General features: G+C 39.6%; 2 protein-coding genes across 15 annotated transcripts in view; both read left to right on the forward strand.

Moving 5' to 3' along the window:
• Positions 1 to 22,134, forward strand: part of add3a (adducin 3 (gamma) a) — a 113,942-nt gene that overhangs the window by 49,660 nt on the left and 42,148 nt on the right. The window lies entirely within an intron of this gene.
• Positions 6,636 to 8,592, forward strand: LOC143735631 (E3 SUMO-protein ligase ZBED1-like). The gene is made up of 2 exons (XM_077225780.1): positions 6,636 to 7,879; positions 7,970 to 8,592. The coding sequence occupies exons 1-2, from the start codon at positions 6,653 to 6,655 to the stop codon at positions 8,486 to 8,488; spliced, it is 1,746 nt and encodes a 581-aa protein (XP_077081895.1). The 5' UTR covers positions 6,636 to 6,652; the 3' UTR covers positions 8,489 to 8,592.

Here is a 22,134-nt window from a genome sequence, read left to right on the forward strand (position 1 = left end):
ATTATTTTCATAGTATGACCGATAGCCAATAAATAGGGTGATCTTTAAAATCTGTAGTTTTTTGTCTAAATAAATTAAGAATAAAACAAAAAAAGTAGTAAATAAATAAATCAGTCATTTTAAATAACATTGTATGAAAATTACATATTTGTTTTGAATTTTGCTAAAGTTTATATTTAAGTGTTATAAAATTATTTGCATTTATAAAAATACACCTTAAGTAAGGGTAATACTTTAAGTCCCTGTAAAGGCAATTCAATAAAAAAAATTCTAAACACATTATAAATGTTAGAAATGTATTGCTAAAACATATTACAAAGACTGTGAACTGTGAGGTACTGGATTGTGGAGTTAGACCGTTAAACAGTTTTTCACCATTGCTGTTCCGGATTTTTGGGGCGAGGCTAAAACGGGGTCTTGATGACACACTGGAGTGCTTGAGCTCCTGGACACGCCCCTACTTGACGCACTGGAGCCACTGAGGCTGGCCCCTCCACTAATCGCAAGTTACTCTCATACCCCTTTTCCACCAACAAGAACCAGGTGCTGATTCAGAGCTAGAGCTAGTGCCGGTTCGGAGTTGGTTCGACTGACGAGCTTTCAAAGAACCGGTTTGCCTTTCCACAGGCTAGAGAGCCATCGCAGAGCCAGATCTTACGTCACTGAATACATCTCATGTTGCCCAGCAACGCTAGCGCGGCACACACAAACACACCAGGCTTCTTCGAGATGGTTTGGCACTGTGAATCTCGAACTGCAGGAGCGATCCAAAAGCAGGAGGAGTCGTATGCTCTCCAAACACTCCCGCAGCTCCGATCAGTCCATGCCGCTCCGATGCATCTCGAACAAGCCTTCCATCAACAATTGCGGTCGTTGCGTTACTATTTATGCTCATGGCTTTGCAAACCTACATCGGTATCCAAACACTGCGAATCCAGCACGTTCATGCAGCTCGCCGTAACTTGCATTAACGTAGATTACAATCCAGCTGCTATTAGCACGATTAGCTGCTATTTAAAAAATGGCGGTCACAAGTTTCGTTTTGTCTTGTTGGTCACGGTAACCCCGCCCCCAGCCGCTGACGTAAGTGGTTCTTACTTCTAGACCAGCAATGATTTGGTGCTACTTAAGAACCACTTTTACTGGTTCGGAGCTGGTGCTTTGGTGGTCGAAAAACAAAGAACCAATTTGAAACTAGGCTCTGGCTCCGCACCAGCTCTGCCTTGGTGGAAAAGGGGTATCAGTACTACAGTACTACAGTCTAAAGTTTGCTAGCTAGCTATGCCTTCGTCAGGGAAATGCGTACCTGGATGCAATCACGTACAAAAAAGATCGGTGTCCTTATTTAAATTTCCGAAAAACGATCACATCAAGAAGAGGTGGATTAATTTTGTGAAGAGCCAGCTTGATGAAGAGCTGAGGATCACAGCCAAAACCCGCCTCTTTAGTGATCATTTTACACAAGATAGTTTTATAAACTTTCGTCGGAGACAACTGGGATTCACTGATAATCCACTGTTACTGGTGAATGGGGCCGAACCGACTATCTCCCGCCTCGGCCTTTATCCTCCCGTCGCGCCGACAACTGGTGCCATCATCGGCAGTGCGTGCCCACCGTGCGAGCATCCATTCCGGCAGTAGCGGTGATAGTTGAGTGTGGCGACGGCAGCTTGCCCGCGAGTGGGCGTGGTTTCAGTGCAGACAGCGGACACGCCCCCAGCGTTTGAGAGCAGAGACTACTGCTCATTTTTTCAAGATTTTGATAGCTTATTTTATGTACTTGCCGGCTTTTTTCATCATTCAAATTTGGCTGGGTGGCTAGTAACACATTTTTCTGTGGTGTGACAAACTCAGAACACATACTTAATTTTGACTTTACAGGGACTTTAAGAAGATAATCTAAATAAAAATCAGGAAATGATCATTACCAATATGATAAATTCCAAAATCTGTAATATCAGTTGTTAACCGATATATTGGTTATTTTGATATATATGCGATCTTTACATCCCAGTATCCATATGCTGTCCATATTTTTCTGTTTCCAATATTGTGTTTAATCCAAGAAGTTAGCAACACACCTGGAAAAAGACTACCACTTTGGGTGTGCGAGGGGATCTGATCCGACTCCCGTCCCACTCTCACGCCACTCGCATTCCTCCATTCAACCCTTCAAAGTCTCATTTCCTTCCAGATTTGCTATCTGACACAGAATGCCAGGTCTGATTCGGTGCTGACAGTGGTATCGTGACAGATCCAGGGAACGAATCTCTTCAGAAAGCACCACATCTGGTCTGCTTCACTGATCTCCATGGGAGATTGTGGATTTGATCCGAGAAACAAATAGATCTGCCTCCAAATTAACTCAAAAGAAGATACTTTGTAGAATGTTTCAACAGTATTTGTCTTTACAATGAAGATCAATGGGGTCCAAAACAACATCTAGTTTTGGACCCCATTGACTCTCATTGAATGGACGATAAACACTTGTATCTTCTTTTGTGTTCTGCAGATGAAACAAAAACATACAGGTTTGGAATGACATGAGTGTAAGTAAATGATGCCAAATCATAAATCAAGCTTCTCTTCCAAGATATGATTTTGATCAATAAAACACTTAAGGCAAATCACAGTGGCAACTCTGAAAACCCTGAAATCAGGAAACTTTGTGGGTTCAAAATCCATGTGATGTTTTTGACAGAGCAGCGGACTTGCCCCAGGCCCTGCGGCTGCGTTGAGCGAAAAAAAGGGACAGGAATTGTCAGGCCATGAGGCCACACATACGGCATGTGAACCATCACCACAGGGGAACAGAGAGACCGAATTGCGAGAGTGCAGAGGGAAAGTCAGAACTAAGAGAGGCGAGAAAGAGGGTGGGAGAGCAATGAAGTCATGACAAAAAGTTTTTAAGCTGAGCTTTGGGCCTCTGTAGCCGGCTGGAGTCTTCAGGGAGGGAAATGGAATATCCATTGTTATCCAGAAACCACAAGGCCAGAACAAGTAAAGCAATATTCCCTATCCTGTCTCCCTTTAACCCACCTCTCCTCTATCTTTCTTTGTCTCTCAGGAACGTCATACACTTTCAAAGTAGGACAAATTTAATTGGATTTTAAAAACTAGATGTTTACAATATATTGGATGTATTTAGAGAGATACTGTGTCAATGTAATGGTATCAGTTGATATTGGGAATTTAAATGTTCATGCTCATTTCTTCCATTTTTACATATACATGTTACCTTTTCCATCATCTAAGGCTTACTTAAAGTTAATCTTTAACAACACTAATAAATTAATAACAATGATAAATGTTATCTTTTGTAAATCTTAAAATTAATATCAGTAACTGTTAGGGGTGTGACGAGATCACCTTGAAAAGGTGTCTCGTGATATCGCCATGATGGAGTTTGAGGGTGAAAATAGCATAGAATATGCCACCGCTACGTTTACATTACGCCTCCACTGTCATTTTGCTTTTTATAGAAATAAAAACCATTTAATTTAGTTGGATAATGGTCGCTTCAATTCCATCCATCTCATCCAACACGAGCTGCAGAGTCACACACAGTGCAGCAGGAATCAGAGTTCATTGAGCACGTGATGAAAGTGAGATGACTGACGAGACAATGGCGGAGGATTCGTTGCACAACTGAGCCTAAGAATCTGATTAATATCTTATCTTGTAGAATGCGCGCTCTGCACCGCCGCTACCTCTTCACAGAGTATGCGAGAAAGCGAAATTAAAACGCAAGCGCACATTCAAACGCAATTTTAATACCCCACATTTTGAAAGTGGCTTCCTGATGTATGCGAATATATCCCAATACGAAATTTATCTTAGGCTGGGATTTGTTGTTGTGACCATCTCTTATCTCATGCTTGAAGAAAAATTTGGTCTCTATTTAGACTTTGAATATTGAGAGAGTACTTTGATTATGTTTGCACTTGTTGTTTGCACTTAAGACTAAGAGAAAACGGTTCATTTTTATTCATACTTTTTTTATTTCTATGATCAATTTGTGGAAAGGATATTAGATAGGAGGTCAAAAGTTGAGGAAGCTCATAAATCTTCTAAGTTCTAAGTCTGAAGAGATGTGAAATCGTACAGGAGAGAAGTCGGTCAGCTGAGTTTGTGGTAAAACGTTTTTCAGTGCTTGTATATTATTGTCTTCCAATGCATATGCTAATTCATAATTAAAATAGGACTGAAAATGACATTCATTACAAGATAATTAGTTAAAACATTTCAAAATGCGCAGACTATTTTTCTAGTCATTGCTGATTTCTTAAAAAATGTGTGCAAAAATCTCTGCTCGTTTCGTTCGCGTGAACCCAATCTCGTGTCTCATGAGCTAAGTGCCTCATCACACCTCTAGTAACTGCAAATTACAATTCAGTCATTGCATTCATCAATGCATGTTTACTTTTTTGGATCTGCCTTCATCCAGTCAACAACCGATGGATAGAACTAAGTCTCTGCTCTTATTTTTTAATTGGATGTACTGTACATCACACTATGGACAAAAATATCTGTTGTTACTTGCGCTACATTGCGACTTGAAAATAGCTGATTTCAGTGTAATGTATTTATTTACACAAAATAGTATAGCATTTAAAGTTAGGCTGTTAATCGACTATCGCCTGTAACATGAAAATAATGATCGTGTAAGTAATAATGGACAGAATTTTTGTATCTGTAACCTACATTAATATCACACACACATGGACTTCTGTGCTTCCTTGTGTGATTGAAAACAAATTGCTGACTTGCTCAGATCCTGTTAACAAATGCATTACTTTGAGCCACTCTCCTAATCTCCATCTTTTGTATCCAGCCTTTTATCCCATTCAAATCGTAATCTTGCTTTTAGTTGTAGTCATAGTGTTTCTTTCTTCAAGAAGCCTGAAAGGATTCCTGAAACAAGCATCTGACCCCCCCATGTGAGTGTTTGTTACTCAATATTTTATTGCGTTATATTGTTGCGTATTGGATTTAAGGGTCAGGACCCCTTTCACAGTTGAGGAAGCACCTCATACTCAAGATGTACCAGCTGTAGAGAGATGCTGATTATGAATTGCACCGGCTGTTGTTTTTTTTTCGAGCATTGTCATTTCCTCTGCAGCTGGAACAAGCAAAAGTGGAGAATAACACTGAGTTATGGAAAACTAAACATTTACCCAGCGGGAGTTTGGGTGTTCCTCTGTAGAGCATCACAGAAAACAAGAGCAGCAGAGATGGACAGAATCTGTTGTCACCAAAGCATAATTTCAAGTGTCCAAAATAAGAAATTATGTTATTTTGCTCCAAGTTTTCTACTCGAAAAAGTTTGTGGTTGCACAGACTAGTTGATTGGTTCTACTGTGCAACACAAACTGTGTCCCAGTGTACATCAAATTCGTGCCATTATGCAGAATCCACAAGTTAATTTGTGAAGAGATTAAAGGACAGTATTTTTTTTTATTCTGTTTATGGTGTGTTACTCGCTCCAGGGTGTTTCTCAGAGCATTGCTAAGAGTAGGAACAAAGGCTAAACAAACTGTTAGATGCCTTGAACTAGATGTATCGCAGCCACAATATATAGTTTGCCTCTCTGACATTTGAAGCTCAATATTCTGCATCCAGATATGGACATTTAAGCCATTTTGTTTTATTCTGTATTGGATTTACATTATTTTTGTGCAATAAAAGTTTGTAGTTATATAGCCTTTTTATTTGTTAGTTCTCTTATTGAAGGCAACATCCATATATCCATAAGAAACTCTCATCCGGGCCATGTCCCAAATGGCACACTTCATGTGCACTTACAGTCTTGTGGACTTACAATGGCTGCCGCTTGTCTAAGTCCACAAGTCCATAGAGTGTCCCATTTGTCATTTTAGGCTTCAGAAGGGTGCTCACGCGCGCCCCCTTTGCAGCCGATTTGCGCCCTCTTTTGCCAGGCTCTCAAGCTCCGCAGCAGACTTTTATCCTACAGTCAAAGCTGCGTTACGTCACGAAAGTGTGGACTCAAGAGCTTAGGGTTGCATTTGGGTCTGGTGGACATGACGTGGACTAATTTATAACGATTTCTAACCACAAACTAATCGATTATGGAAAGTGGCAATTTTGTACATCCCTTCTACTATTTGACTAAAACTGGGTTGTCACACTAACCCTAGATGTAGCCATTCAAAATTCCTAAGTAATGCGTCCCCAGGCTCATGAAGAGCTCTTGTATGCTGAAGTCATGAAAGAAAGGGAACACCACTTAAAACTCAATATTGAGTCTCCTGGACCACCCAGTGTCTGAGAGACCCCATGTGAAGGAGATCATGCAGACTGTCTTGAGGCCAGACCTCATTACAGGGACCATCTGATGGACATTGTGTGAGTAAGCAGCCCTGTTTATGGAATAAACACAACAGTAGTGCGTAGGGATGCTCATTTTGACCGTTTAACCGTTAACCGATAGTAAAAATTTTGACCGATTAATACTATCAGTTAAACGGTTTAAAACGTTTTTTTAAGCTTTTTTTTTTTTTTGCTGCATGGTTTAAAAAACAAAACTATATAGGTTTTACTATATAGTTAAAACTATGTATTAACTCACGGGGCGCATTGACACACGCAACCACACACGTGCCTGCAGACATTTTTTTACCGAGCAAGCAAAATGAAGCGATCGAAAAGAAGCACGGTGTGGGACCATTTCAACAGAAAGGGCGAAGACGAGGTTACCTGTAAAATATGCTGCGCTGTTTTAAAATACAGCAGTAGTACGAGTACGATGCAGTATCATTTGAGAAGCAAACATCCACAAGCATCGAGTGATGAAGGGCAACAAACTTTGCCCGCCATGTTGTCAGGGAGAAGATGCGATGCACGGCGATCTGAGGAGATAACGCAGAGAATCTGTTCAATGGTTGTAAAAGACACTTTGCCCATAAGTGTCGTCTGTGGTGAAGGTTTTCAAGAGCTACTGGGCTATATTGAGCCCAATTACGAAATCCCATCAAGATGCACTATTACCCGTAGAATTGAAGCCCGTTTTGAGGAGAGAAAAAAATCGCTTAAATCACAACTCGAAAGCACAAAGTGCGTGGCCCTTACGACTGACTGCTGGACGGCACTCACAACGGAGAGCTATATAACAATAACGTGTCACTACATCGATGAGGACTGGCAAGTTAATTCAGCTGTCCTTCTAACACAGAGTATGCCTAGCAGACACACAGCTGAGAACCTTGCAGCTAAACTAATTGATGCGGTGGAGACATGGGGACTTAATGGGAAAGTGTCTGCATGTGTTCATGACAATGCACGCAACATCGTGGCTGCAAACTCTCCAGAACGGGTGAACTGGGAGTCGGTTCCGTGTTTTGCTCATACACTACAGCTAGCTGTAAATGATGGATTTAATGTGTTCGTGCATCGGGTCATCGTTGCAGCTGGGCGCCTGGTTAGGCATTTTAACCACAGCACCCCTGCATGCAAGGCACTGGAAGATAAACAATCACAAATGAAACTTCCGAAACACCAGCTCATTCAGTCTTGTAAAACAAGATGGAACTCGGTGTGTGACATGTTCGGAAGACTTCTCGAACAAAGGTGGGCTGTTACAGCTGTTCTGTCTGACCGAACGGTTACAAGGCTGCAAGATGCCAGAACGCTGGAGATACGAGACGAACACTGGCAAATAATGGAGGAGATTGCACCCGTGTTGGAAACTTTAAAATGTGCAACCACCATAATGTCATCAGAAAAGAACGTTTCAATTTCCAACATTTACCCCATCACCTTTAGCCTGCTGAACACACACCTGATGAGAGCCGAGGATGACGGCCACAGAGTGACGGAGTTCAAGGCAAAAGTTCGGCAGTCCTTAAGTGGCCGCATGCAGGTAGTTATTATTATTATTAGGCTATTATTATTATCATTACTATTATTGTCGTTGTTTTGTATTTATTGGGGGGTTATATGTTCGTCACAGGTTGACAAGGATGATCTGGTGGCCAAACCTGCGCTGATCGCCTCTGTCCTGGACCCTCGCCATAAACATCTCCCGTTTTTTGCACAAACGGAGAAAGAAGCCGCAAAAGCAAAACTTATTGAAATGTGTGCTGCTATGGAAATAGCCAATGCGGAAGATGAGACAGCGGTGTCTGCTACCCAAGCTGGAGATAAAGACCGCAGCCAAAGTAACGCCATGATAATGCTCCTGGGAGATGACTACAGCGCCCCTCGTCAAGCCACTGATTATCCAGAAGAGGTTGACATCTACATGAGAGACAATCCTCCATCTCTGGATATTAATCCTCTTGACTGGTGGAAAGCAAATGAAAGGCGCTTCCCGAAGCTGGCCACTCTAGCGAGACGTTACCTGTGTATTCCCGGGACATCTGTGCCATCGGAGAGGGTGTTTTCTGCCGCGGGTCTAACCGTCAACAGGCTGCGCTCCAGACTAACCCCAAATCACGTTGACATGTTGCTTTTTTTAAATAAAAATTAGACACGGTGTGGATTGAGGTAGGGCTGCTATTTTTATTTAACGAAAAATCTTAGTCTAACGGAAAAAAATGCCGGCTTTTAATCCGTTTCGTTCAAACGGATTCACTGTTTTCTTTTTGTCATGTTAATTTGTTAATTATCTAAGTGTAAAAATATATATATTAAGTGTTGGCATATTTCATGGTTTTTTTGTATTATTTTATTCTGTTTTTCCTCTGTTGTCACAAAATTTGATCTGAATCCAGGTTCTGTGGTTGATCTGTTCTTTATGCTGCAGATTGCACTTTGCACATTAAAATAAACCCTTTGATAAATAAATACAATTGTTTTTATTTTTAACGGGTCACAGATACGCATTTTATTTTTATTTAATGCCAATTCAATATTAACGTTATAATCTTATCAGTTAACGGTTAATAATCGATTTACGAGCGGCGGTTGTCGGTCGGGAAAAATAACCGAAATGAGCATCCCTAGTAGTGCGGCTTGGTTGGACTCCAGGCCTTGGACAACTGAATAGTCCTCATCACACTTCAAGACTTTCAGGCTAAAAGTCTAGAAATGTATGGCCTTTAAAACTTGAATTTTCAAACTCTCTTGTCTGTCCTCTATTGTTCAGCAAAAAGTTAGTCCATTGGTTGAACTGCCAGACCATTTAAATTGATTGCAAAGAATTCTTCGGTTTGCTTCAGGTCTCTCTGAATGAATATTCTTAGTACACATTGACTTCAGTGTAGATTCAGTGTATAATGCAATATGTCAGGATCTGTATTATGGACTTGCTTGCATTTTGGCAGGTGGGGAGCAGAGTTATGGAAACCATTAACATTCCGTGGCTACATGTGGACACCTGTTTATTTTTCCATGTGGGTGCGGCAGGGAGAATATTGCACTGTCCGTCATTGGAGACAGAGAGGGGCTCTCTAAAGGGGGTCTGAACCCCTCCGCCCTCTCCACTCCTGTCGAACAAAGAGCAAGGACAAACAAGTGCTGGGAGTCAGTGAGGTGGAAGAAGAGAGGCATTAGTACTGGATGGAGGGATGGCAGCAGTGAGGAATAAGAGGAGATGGAGGGAGCAGGGGCAATGAAAACAGAGGAAAACAAGACTATGCTGGGTCACCCTGTCCAAATATTCATTCTGTACCAAGAGGAACAAGAAGAAAAAATAGGAATTTTACACGCAAACATAAAACAATATATTCTTATCAGTAACCCACGCATATTTTTCATGTCAAATTAAATGCTGTTTTTAGGTCTGTGCTGTAGATATTGATGTCAATTATTTGTTGGGGAAGTGTGCAGGCTGTCCTTAGAAGATCTTTCCACTGACCGTCACCAAACCTAATGGACACACAGTAGTGTTTAATGTCTCCTTGTGTCTGTTGTAAGTCCATTTCAGGGACAAAAAGAGAAGAAAAAAAACCCCATGGAAATATGAGAGTCATCCACCAGTTCTGAGCTCACACAATCCGTACACTACACAGGACTGAGAGAGAGAGAGAGAGAGAGAGATGATGCCTTAAACAGAGAAGGGGAGAAAGAGAAATGAAAAAGAAACTGAGATCATAGATGGTGTTTGAAAGTGATTTTCTCCCCACTGGTCACTGCTAAGAAGCAAGACAGTCTGGAAGTTATTTTATTGGTTTACCAGTGACCAGTAAATTCAGACACACGCTGCCTCACTTTTAAAAAAGCTCACACTCCTCATGTCTCACATTCTGTCTCTAGATCTTAGGTTTTCTTAATGGCAAAAACATTTTTCCAGCTGGGTAGGCCTGTACCCTGTTTATAGTTACATGTTGTGTGTGAGAAAGGGGATAAAAGGCTAGGAAATGAAATAATGTAAAAGAATAAGGTCTTGAACCTGTGTGTCGAAGTACTTTTGGGACAAAATAATCCTCAAATGTTAATCTGGCCTAACCCTAAAGGTAAAATGTATTTATGATGTATAAATGATATAATCAGCTATTGTATATAGAGGCCTGTTATATGTTCTTTCTTTGTATAAGCTGAGTGTGTAGTATGTCCGGTCTAAACAATATTATTACAGTTAAGAAATGCATTGTAGCATCTGTAGTAAGTATGATTCTCTCGCTCTCTCTCTCTCTCTCTCTCTCTCTCTCTCTCTCTCTCTCTCTCTCTCTCTCTCTCTCCATCATAATTAATGTAGAAACAAAGACAGTATATTTTTAAAACATTTGTCTAACAGGTAGGAAATATACAGAAATTGAATAAAGTTATCAAACAGTTTGCACTGCATACATTTTAAATTATATATAGATTACTCCTTATTAAATTTACAAAAGTTCTTTAGTCAAGAGCAGTGAGTAATCTTTTCTTTGATTAACTTTACTGACAGACCAGCATTATTGGCTGCTGTCCCTTTAAGAGCAGCAGCTGCTAACAGAAACATGGATCTCACATGCGCCTCATTCTCTCACAACTCTTTAGGTTCATTTAATACTTTATTTAACTCATTTAAGACTGGTCAGTCTGCTCTTATGAGGATACTCGCCAAAACGGAAATTTTGGCCAGGTATGCTCCGTGCACGTTAGCTTGTTTACCTGCCGCCTGCGGGGTGTGCATGTTGCTAGCGCGTGATGTCACACACTTGCTCACAGCATAGAATTCCCACAAGTGAATGACTGCTTTGTAAGCTTTCGAATTGCTCACGCAGTAATTTGATGCCCCAATGGATCGGGTCCATTGTCACGATACCCGATCTACAATTTTATTCCATATCGGAGCTGATACCCGATACAAATATTGGATGGGAGCATCCCTACATTTTGTGACACGTTTTCTTGTGCCTGAACCTGGCCTGAAATGGCCTGTTGAAGAGAGCTAGGTGATTTGACTCTGCGTAGATTTAATGCCTAAAAATAAAATAAAACGCATTCCCCCAGCACAGGATTATATTTAATTCTCTTAGCCTTTGAGGCATTTTATGAGCAGACACTTAGGTGATATCTTCATGCTTCAGTTGGCATGATTTGTGATGAGCTACTTTGCAGAGAGGAAACATTTTGCAAACCAGTCTGGATCACCTCAGCTCTATCAAATCAGTGATGCAATTCTAAAACTCTTTCCTCTCATTTTATAGGTCACATCCTCAATTTGTTCTTTAAAACTTGCTACAAATGACTTGCCTGTCTTGCTTCACGTGTGTGTGTTTACAGTTAGCAGCAGTGAGTCGATTCCTTGAGCAATCAGTACCATCCTCCCCGAGCGGTCTGTACTCATTCATTACTCCCTCACTCCATGGGGTGTGGAAGGAAACAGCTGGAAGGAGTGACCTTTAGTCTTATATCAACACACAAAGAGGGATACTATCCATATGACTTGAGTGCAACCACCTCCAGTAAAAAGGCATTGCCATGCCTCTCGGACTGCCTCAACGGCCCTGACTGTGACAGCTGTGTACATTGGTGGTCCATTGTCAAGGCTTTTCCTGAGGAACAAAGTTTTCCATACTTGTGGGTAGAGTCTCTGGTACAATTTACAGGTTCCGGAATTTAGTTTTTTAGAAAGAGGCCATTTTTCTGCATGGCCAATGAGTTGGCTGTACCATAGAAGACCTTAGAATACTTCCTATATCAAAAGATCTGGGACAATGTTCCAGGGTGTTCACCCCCCTAATGATAAGCCCTGTTTGTAGGAAATGGCATAACCCCAGTTATCCCCAGTTCAGTTATATTGGTTATAGTTCTGTTTGGTATTCAATGTTGTTGAATTTGATTGCAATTGTTTACCTCAAAGTTCTAGATTTCTTCACTGAAAAACTGGAAAATGGCTTGTGAGTTTAGAATTTACTGTTGGTTCTGAGTCACGTATTACTCATGCTTCTGTCTCTTTGCATGTCGCCCCAGTGGACAGTGGAGGCTCTGGCTGAATGTCTTTGACCCTGCAGGATCCCTTTGTTTATCAGGAAGTTTGGCTCCTTATATTCTGTTTCTTGATTTGCCTCATCCCAACGGTGGACACCCATCACCACTGAGACATTAATGGCCAATCGCACAATCAGTAGAAAGTGTTCTTGTTGCTACTCTATTTAGTTGTACTGTTGTCCTCCTGAAATTTTACAGTAAGTCCAGTGACAGGTCCTGTTGTCCATTGAATGGATTAAGCGACTATCTTTTTGGGAAGGCTGATCTTGAACAGTGGTACTAGCTGAATGGTGTTTCGGCAGGAGGTGATGCTGCATAAATGGATTTGGCAGGGGAAGTGATGGCTCCCGCTGCTGGGTGAGCGGACATCTATTGGTCTCTGTCTTGGCCTTTACTGCTGGTTCAGCTTGGAGCTGACCTTCTGCTCACTTTGCAGGGGCTCCGGAATTTTCCAAACCCCTGCCGATGGGTGTTTGGCATTGATACACAGTGGGGCGTTCACAGTTCTCACAGAAAAAATTGAGAAATAACCACCTCGGTGGGAACTTGATTCACTTCCTCCAGCTGAATTGTCTTCTATTACAAACCTGCCAGATTGGAAAAGAGCCTTACAGCTTTCAGTGCTAGTTAAGATCATTCATAATAAATGATCATCAAAGCAAATATTCAACTAAAGTTTCCTTTCTTCTTAAAGAGATCAATTCAGACCTTGATATTGAGAACAACTCTTCAGTTTAGTTGAGTCTTCTCAGTTCTTTTCTCCATACATTTATTTGCTTTTCAATTGTAAGTTACTCCTCTTGCCTATTGCATTGGAATTTCCTGCCCTAGCTTATTTTTTGTCTAAAATCCAGTCTTCAACCCAGCCCAACCTAAGAGAAACTAGTGTAGGCTAAATTTAATAAGCCAGAAACTAAGCTGTGTAGAAAACTGGTGTTGCATCTACACTGGTTGTCTGCGACTAGACTTGCGTGTTGTAGCTTGCCTGTTTAAAATAAGAACAGAAAGGACTGAGATCAAAGTGTTTAACAAGCCTTTCAGAAGACTCCCTTGCTTTTTAGATGGGACCCCTGAATAAAACCTTTTTTCCCCACTTCAGTTGGGGTGAATTCCTGAGCAGAACAAGACGACTGCGTAGGAGAAAAGTCTGTGGAATCCCTTCATTTCCGTGCTTTGGAAACACAAAGAGACCCAGAGGAAAGAAACTCACCTCAGCAACCCTTCGTCCTACAAATTACTCTTTTTATCTAGTGGTTGAAAGGGTCATAGTTCAAGTTCACGGCCTAGCATATATTTGTTAGTGCCTTTGGGACGCCAATGGAAATCTTCACCTCTAGCTTGTTACTCGTAGCAGGTGGCTGATAATAACGTCTTAATCTGGCAAAGTGCTTGATGTAAGGTCTCGTATGAAGAGTGAAGACGGAAGATCATCCCATGTAATTGCGCGTTTGCTCCATTACTTCTTAAAGCTTTTGTACACATGGTTTATGTTATCGTGTGTTTGAGATGTTTTCTATATATGAGTCCCTTGAAGATGGTAAAAAGAACCATATGTGAAATTTGACAGAATGGAAGGAGGGGACTTACCCAGGTTGATTGCTCTCTAAGGGCACGAGGTGGGGCCGCAACATGCATCTCCACTGTTTGTGTTCGTCTCCCTGGAAACCTCTGATAAGTGTGTGTGTGTGTGTGTGTGTGTGTGTGTGTGTGTGTGTGTGTGTGTGTGTGTGTGTGTGTGTGTGTGTGTGTGTGTGTGTGTGTGTGTGTGCGCGCAAGCAAACTTGTGAGAAAGTCTTTTGGCTCATGGGGTAATGCATCATTGTCTTACACACACAACCACACTGTTTCTTTTTCCTGACTGCGCAATACCCTTCCAGGAAACAGTCGTCCCTTCCTTCATCCATGCAAGCTTTGATTGTTTCAGTTCAGTTTTCCTCAGTGATACAAATCTACTGTCACGGTCCTTGTCACTGCCAGAAGTTCAGCTTCATCTCATGAACTTCAGTAATCATCTCTCTCGTCATCGATCCCACAATGGACATGACTCTGAAATTAAATTTTTTAGATTGCAACAATGGCTTGTGCAGATGTGAATGAGTCTCTTGTTCTAATATGCTTTTTTTTTTATTTACTCATTCCCATTTCTGGAATGTTGAAATGGCTCCACAGGGAGAGTGAGATGGTTATTATGCTGTGCTAAAGGTCGCCTGTTGACATTCCCTTCGTTTCCGAGTTCACCAAGTAATGTTTTGAGCTTGACCTAACCAGATCCAGATTATGCTGATATCAGAGCTGAGACTTAGATTTAGTAAAGGGAAATTAAAAGAAGTTTACTGATTATTGTTCAATTTCTGATTCCACTTGACGATTCCTGTTCATTAATGGTTTGGTTAACAATTCTCTTGTTATTTTTTAATAAAGAACTAGTGGAAAATTCTAGGAAAGCAATTATTTCCTTTAGAATCCTGTTATTAAACTGAAAAAAAAAGTGGCTACCAGTTTACCTTGTGACCATATCTAATTAGCCAACTATAAAGCCAAGATTCCCTCCTATGCACATGGTTGACAGCACCATGTGATATTCGCCATTAGGATCTACAGGATCTGTGCCTCTAAAATGACTCTGTCCTGAGGGGCTTGAACTTGTGTGGTCATGAAATAGAGAGTCACAGCAGTGCCATGTGATACATAGCAGTACACAAACATCCTCTTTATCAGTTTATTTATCAGTGTCATAACAAAATGAGGTCTATTACACAGGGTTGAATGGTTCTTTGATGGTTCTTTTGGGAAAGGATGTTTTCATTGGATCAGTTATATGGTTATTATTGGTATTTGTTTGGTTAGTGCAGTCAGTGGTTCTCAAACTGCTCTCAATCTGTGGACAACTGATGGTCTATGAAGGATACCAAGTGGTCTGTGTGATGATTGGCAAATAAATAAATTAAATTGACTAATTAAACAACTCTTAATTAATAATGTGGTTCAGTGTGCATACATGTTTAGGCTATCTTTAATTTCAGTAAAAAAAGCCCGGCAAAATTATATGGATCAGGACAAGATTTGTGACATCAACCTTTGTATTAGGTTTGGTTTGTTTGGTGATTTATAAACTATAGACTTACTTTATATATCCCATCAGAATCACTTTGTGGAATGAAGTGTCTAATTTCATTGCAAGTTTGAAAGGTTGCAATCTGTTATTCTAATTCTAAAATACCGTCAGTCATTTGTTTTGCAGCTTTTGTGATCAAATGAGCAGCATGTCTCTTTTTGTCATTAAGCTATTACATAATCCCTAAGCATGAATGAGCAAGCGAGTTAACTGGTTATTGGTATGAAGTTAATGTTGGCTCTGCTTTGGCTTTGATCAGCATTGAGAATAAAAGGAGAGAAAAATAGCTTATTAAACTCAGATCTGTAACAAGATGAGAATGTGCAGTGTTTTATTCAAGGTTTAAAAGGTTAAGATAACTTCTTTGCTTAAAGTGGCCATATTCTACACTTAACCATCTTGTGATTTATTTATTTATTTATTTATTTTATTAATAATATTATTATTATAAATAATATTTATTTATAGTTTTGCAAGTTTTCAGGTCTGGATGGACTGGGGAGGGGGGTTTATATTGTGAACTTGAAAGTACGACAACGTTGTACATCAGACTCTTATTTCAAGGAAAAGAGCAAGGAAAATCCTGTTTTCTATTATGTCCCCTTTAAAGTCTTTCATCCGCCCTCTGATGCTCTGACTCAGATTGAATTAAAACAATCGGAAATCAACTCAACTCAAACAGTTCAAGGTAAAATTATTTCCCCTGAGGAACTCTTTTCTAAAAAAAAAACACACAATCATGGAGAGGTCACGACTGAGTGAAAACTACAGTATTCGTCAAGCTGCATCCGCTGTTTTTGTGAAAGTTGGTGCACCTTGCAGGAAATTTTACCTTTTACTCTCTGACCAGGTCAGATTATGAAGATAAAATAAAAAGGCAATGTCACTTATCCAGCCCGCATTTTAATGTCTAGGCCTATGTGTAGTTGAGGTGACATGGTTGCGCATTCAGAAGACTTGTTTACAATTTGCGCATTCCCATGGTAACTATTAATGGTTCTGTTTAGAATCCAAAATATGACAAAATACAAAGAGTCTGTTTATCTACTGTGTGCATGTTTTCTGGTCTGCTGCCCTGTATGTTACGCTTACTACACTTGGGGAATTTGTTGGAGGCTATCAGGTGATGTTGTCCTCCAGGAGCTGCGGCGCTACAGGCGGATCTTGGCACACGCTCATGCATCAGCCATGAACTTTACTGTCTGGCTGACTGACTGACAAGCACAAGAATTTGATGCTGATATGCAAGAATACTAATACAACCATCCAAGCAGCAGCAACATTAAGGACGTAAATATTTTCAGACACATTTTAAGTTCACACACAGAAGCTAACAAAGTCGAACTATTAACTCTTTCTCCACCATTGACGAAAATTTCCATCATTTATGAGACAACACTAATCCCGGCATTAAAGGGGGTGGGATAATGCCCTTTTCACAAGATGTAAAATATGTCTTCAATGTCCCCAGAGTGTGTATGTGAAGTTTTAGCTCAAAAAACACCACAGTTTTTTATATAGCATGTTAAAATTGTTACTTTTTGAGGGTGAGCAAAAATGCACAGTTTTTGTGTGTATGTCCCTTTAAATGCAAATGAGCTGCTGCTCCTAGCACAGTACGGAGGCCGGAGCTACAACGGCTAGTTCTTAACAGCTTGGATTACCTCACACACAAGCAACTGAACATTTAAAAAACTTTTAGTCTTTTATGTTCAAGCCGGAGTCGGACAAAGATGGAGAGAATCGAGAAGAAGTGACAACATGTAGACAACATTTCTGAATGGTTAGTTGATGAATTTATGTAGCTTATGTGTAGTTATCTTCTAGTCTTTGATTAGCATATTCTGTCATGATAATCTATAAATCGTGTTCCCAGTGGCGGGGATTATGTAAATGTTAGGGTTTGTGATGTCACTAACCCCGGGAGGAAGCCCTACCAGCTGTTTGTTGTAGTCCTTAAAAAGCAATTTCTTTAAAAGAAAATATCGCCCTTTGCTTTGAACTTTGAGCTTTGTAACTTGGCAGATGTTGTTTATGCTCAAACAGCAACATTAAACACTAACTAAAGGTAGAAAAGTGAAATCATAATCAACCACCCCTTTAACAAAAATGTCTAGCATTTTTCAAAAATGCTGGCGGGGAAAGAGTTAAAGACTTGCAAAAATGTGTTTTCACCCACTTGTCTTGAATTGAAAGTAGTAGACTAGTGGTCAACTGGGTTTTTTTTTTGGTATTGAAATCTTGAGATCAGGGTAATTGTTAGCTGATAAACATATAAATACTGTTTAACAATAGAAAGTTAATCTGATTCAAAATCGTTGTAGTTAAATGTCCTTTTATATAGTATTTACTCAACATTATTACAAACACACTTTGCCTTACCTGTTCACAACATTTTGGAACAAATAAATACAGTCGGTTGGTTTGGGTACGCCCCCGGGAACGCCCCGTCACGTGATGTGAATTTAGCCCGTGGGGGAAAACATTGCCTTGGCGCTCATCGAAATACACGCGACAATCATGCCGAAGAGGTGCTGTGTCGTTTTCTGTACCGCCAGTAAACAAACAAATTATGAATTGATGTTCTACATCCTTCCTAATAAACACACAGAACCGGAAAGGAGGAAAAAATGGCGACAAGCAATAAATAGTTGTGTAATACTTCTGTGATGTTCTGTAATACCTCTATAGTACTTCTATAGTATGTCCCAAAATACTATAGTATTCCTATAGGATTACTATAATATTTTGTCCTAAAATACTACAAGATTCCTATAGTTGTTTTTCATAAGGGATGTCTCATTCACATTAACGTTATCAGCTGAAGGCTCGCTTGATAAGCCAATCGCTACGATCTACACTCAATACAGATTGCAGTGTGTGTGTTATGGATAACTGTCAGCACAGTCCCTCGGCAACCTCGTACTACTGATCACCGTTTTACAAAAGGATTAATAGTTTGGAGTCAAGCATACGTACAATTGGTAAGTGACAAGTTTTTATGGAGTTATGCAACATATGATTGAGTTATAGGCTAATGTTACCGGTAGCTTACCTGGGAGATTCAACCAGATAGCAAAATATGTCTGGAAACGACACCTCCGGCCATTTGGTCGGGTCATTGACCCAGTTTTAATTAAATATGGGCAATCGTACCCTATTGCAGTTAATTTAGCAATATATCGTTGCCGGTCGGCAGGCGTCAATGCTTCGCAATAAGACATTTTGTCATTCAAATACACATGATGTTCGCGGTGTTTTCCCCCACGCCGACCACACCCCCCAACTATGACGCGTTGCCGACTGTATGTCTTGTAAATGTTGTAAACGCTTGATTTTTATTTTTTTATCCAACAAAGATGATTTGTTTTTTAAATATTTAAATGTATATTTTAAAAATAATGCCGTACCAAACCCGTATGACTTTAGTTCATTTTTGAAATGCATTCGAGATTTTTGATAAGTTTTCTGTCCCTCTGTTGACAGCTACGCAACTAACCACTTTCAAGCCCTAGAAAGGTAGTAAAGACATCATTAAAGTAATTCATGTGACTCCAGTGGTTTAACCTCAATTTTATGAAGCGAGTGCTTTGTTTGCGCCAAAAACAACAACATAAGTTACACTTTATTTACAAAATATTAATCTCATTAATATTCATTTGTGTTCTGAAGATAAACAAATGTCTTACAGGTTTGGAATGACACAAGGGTGAGTAATTAATGACAGAATTTTCAGTTTTGGGTGAACTAACCCTTTAAAGACACACAGGATGTTACTTTTAATGTCATTGTCTAGATCATTATGTTTGCATTTACCCATCTAGTTTCACTACCAACTCCAGAACTAGTTTACCTAATGAATTAATTTCTATCCCTCAATACCACATCAAACAGTCTCTCTTAAACTGTATGTGTATGTGTGTCTTGATGATCTTCTGAAATGCTTGAGTTGAAATCCCCAGTTTAATGAATTTGTCCCGGTTCCAAGTTTTATGTGCAGGTTCAGTAAGAGTGTCATTTAAATGTCCGTGTTTGTGTTCGACATACAGTACACTGTCTTGGTTGTTCAAAAGTCAGGCTGGGTTAAATATTAGCCTCTGGCCACAATGATACTGCCCTTCCCTGAGAAATCACACAAAAAGACCTGCGCTTTGACGGAACATGAGAAATGATGGCCTGATTTGATATCACAACAACGTGTCTGTGTGTCGTAAAGCCACAATTGTGGGCAATATTTTACAGTTTTTATCAGTGCAAACAATAGGTTTCACACTGAACGCTAACAGGGGTTGTTAAATGTGGGTTCAAACGGTCAGCGATGACTCTTGTGTTTGCATCCTGACATTTTTGCATCACGTAATGCAGTCAGGCCTCGTACACCGAGATACCAGTGAGAAACACGGGACCGAACGAGAGGACCGTACCGCACACATCAGCGCCATCAGAGAGAGTAAACAGTGAATGGCGTCTGTTTGCGTAAGGACACTGGGAAGTACACGCACACGATTGCACCTGTTCTGTTGGCATTAGTCTAGTCAAATAGTAGGCAGAGAGAAATGTGGGAAAGGGAGCGATAACAGGGCATAGACTCCATAAATGTGAGACTTTATTTGCAGGCCAAACCACGAGACAAAGATTTTCCGCTCGGTTTTGCCGGCTCGCAGGAATTCCTCTCTGTCCTCTGGCTGTCAATCTGATTGACTGTCCTCCCACTGGACTTTCGTGAACTGTCTCATGGAAACCATTTATTTATAGTCTGTCTGTCTGTTTTTTTTTTCTGTCATTGCTGAAAGTTAGTTATTGGTTCACTTTGCCATTAATCAGTGATCATATCCGAATCTTGTCATTAAAATGCACTCGATTTTTACATTTTCGGTAACACTTTACAATAAGGTCTCATTTGTTAATATTTAGTGAATGCATTCGCTAACATGTCCAATATATTTTTTAAAGCATTTCTTAATCTATTCGTTAGGACTGTCGCAGTTATTGATTAGGCTAATTGGCTGACTGTGGTTATTCGATCTAATCGCAGTTATTTGAGATAATTGTGCAGTATCATGTTTTTTCATCCAAAAAAGGTACTTTTGCTATTTTTTATTTATAGTTATATAATTTTTAATTATTTATAATTTTATATTATATTTTTTTGTATAGTTATTATACATAACTAATTAATTAGTGCTGTCAAATAGATGAATCGCAACTAACACACACACACACACACACACACACAATATATATATACATATATATACATACTTTTATGTTAGATGCAATTTAATCGTGATTAATTGATTTGACAGCACTAACAATATTCTTCATTTTCACAGCATTTAAATCAATCATGTGCATATTTTAATTATACATTTTATTATTATATAAAGAAATATTTTATTTATATATATATATATATATATATATATATATATATATATATATATATATAACAAACACAAAATTGTTAATTGCAATTATTTGAATGACAATTAATTATCAGAACCAAATTTCTAATCATGATGGGCTTAGTTAATGTTAATATAAATCTACTCTGTTTATTGCTTGTTCATGTTAGATCACAGTGCATTAACAGACGTTTACAAATACTTTGGAATTTAAAAATGTATTCATGAATGTTAAAATGACCTCTGACTAAGATCAATAAATGCTCTAGAAGTATTGTTCATTATTATTTCATGTTAACTAATATAGTAAATCAATGTTAACAAATTAATCATTGTAAAGTGTTACATTTTCTTAAGTGGCACGTTGCTAAGGTGTTGCTAGGATATTCTGGTTAATTGCTATGGTGTACTGGATGGTTCCTATGGTTACTGGCCCAAGTTTACAGATCACACCCACAATTCTCTCTGATATTCAGGTTTGGATTCGTGTCTGTTATACCGTACTGTTGGCTTTCTGTGTCACAACACTCATAAAGGAGGAATGAACCTTACTTCCCTGATGCCATTTGAGATGAGATGTGTGTGAGTTATGTTTATCCGTTAACGTTGACAGGAAAGCAAGAACTATGATTGCGATATCGGTGTCTGACGTGTCTGTCTTCTCTTGAGCTGAGTTTTTATGCCTCACTCTACATGCAGTAGCCTTTGTTTGACGGGACAGAGAAAAAAATAACAAGTCTCGTTAAAGATGCTTATCCCCAGAATGTTGTTACGGCATTTACCTGTAGATGCTAACTGAGCCATGCTAACCATGACCTCATGTTTTATCTGTGAATTCACACGCTGACACACACTCCGTCTAGAAGAGTATGCAAGTTATCAATATCATTATGTGTTTAGAAAGTGTCTCCAACCTTCTGGATGGCAAGTCGTGGGAAAACAGTTTGATTACTTGTGCTGAATGCTTTCAGAGCCCAATCTGCTATTTAATTCTGACGTCACTGTTTCCAGGTCCAAAACACCATCAGATACCAAAAGCAAACAACAAATGATACTAATATACACTCACAGTGTGTTGAAATCACGATCCTAACCTTTATCTTCATACTGAAATCCCAGATGGCAAGACAGTGATTCATCTTTTATGAATCGTTAAAATATTGGTGTCCAGGATGCCGTGAGCCCAGAGACTGCAGTATTTACACCGTGAGATTATATAAATATATATATATATATATA

This window comes from Siphateles boraxobius, unplaced genomic scaffold (assembly GCF_051911475.1).
Source record: "Siphateles boraxobius isolate OS27281-9 unplaced genomic scaffold, OSU_SipBor_1 13, whole genome shotgun sequence".
Lineage (NCBI taxonomy): Eukaryota > Metazoa > Chordata > Actinopteri > Cypriniformes > Leuciscidae > Siphateles > Siphateles boraxobius.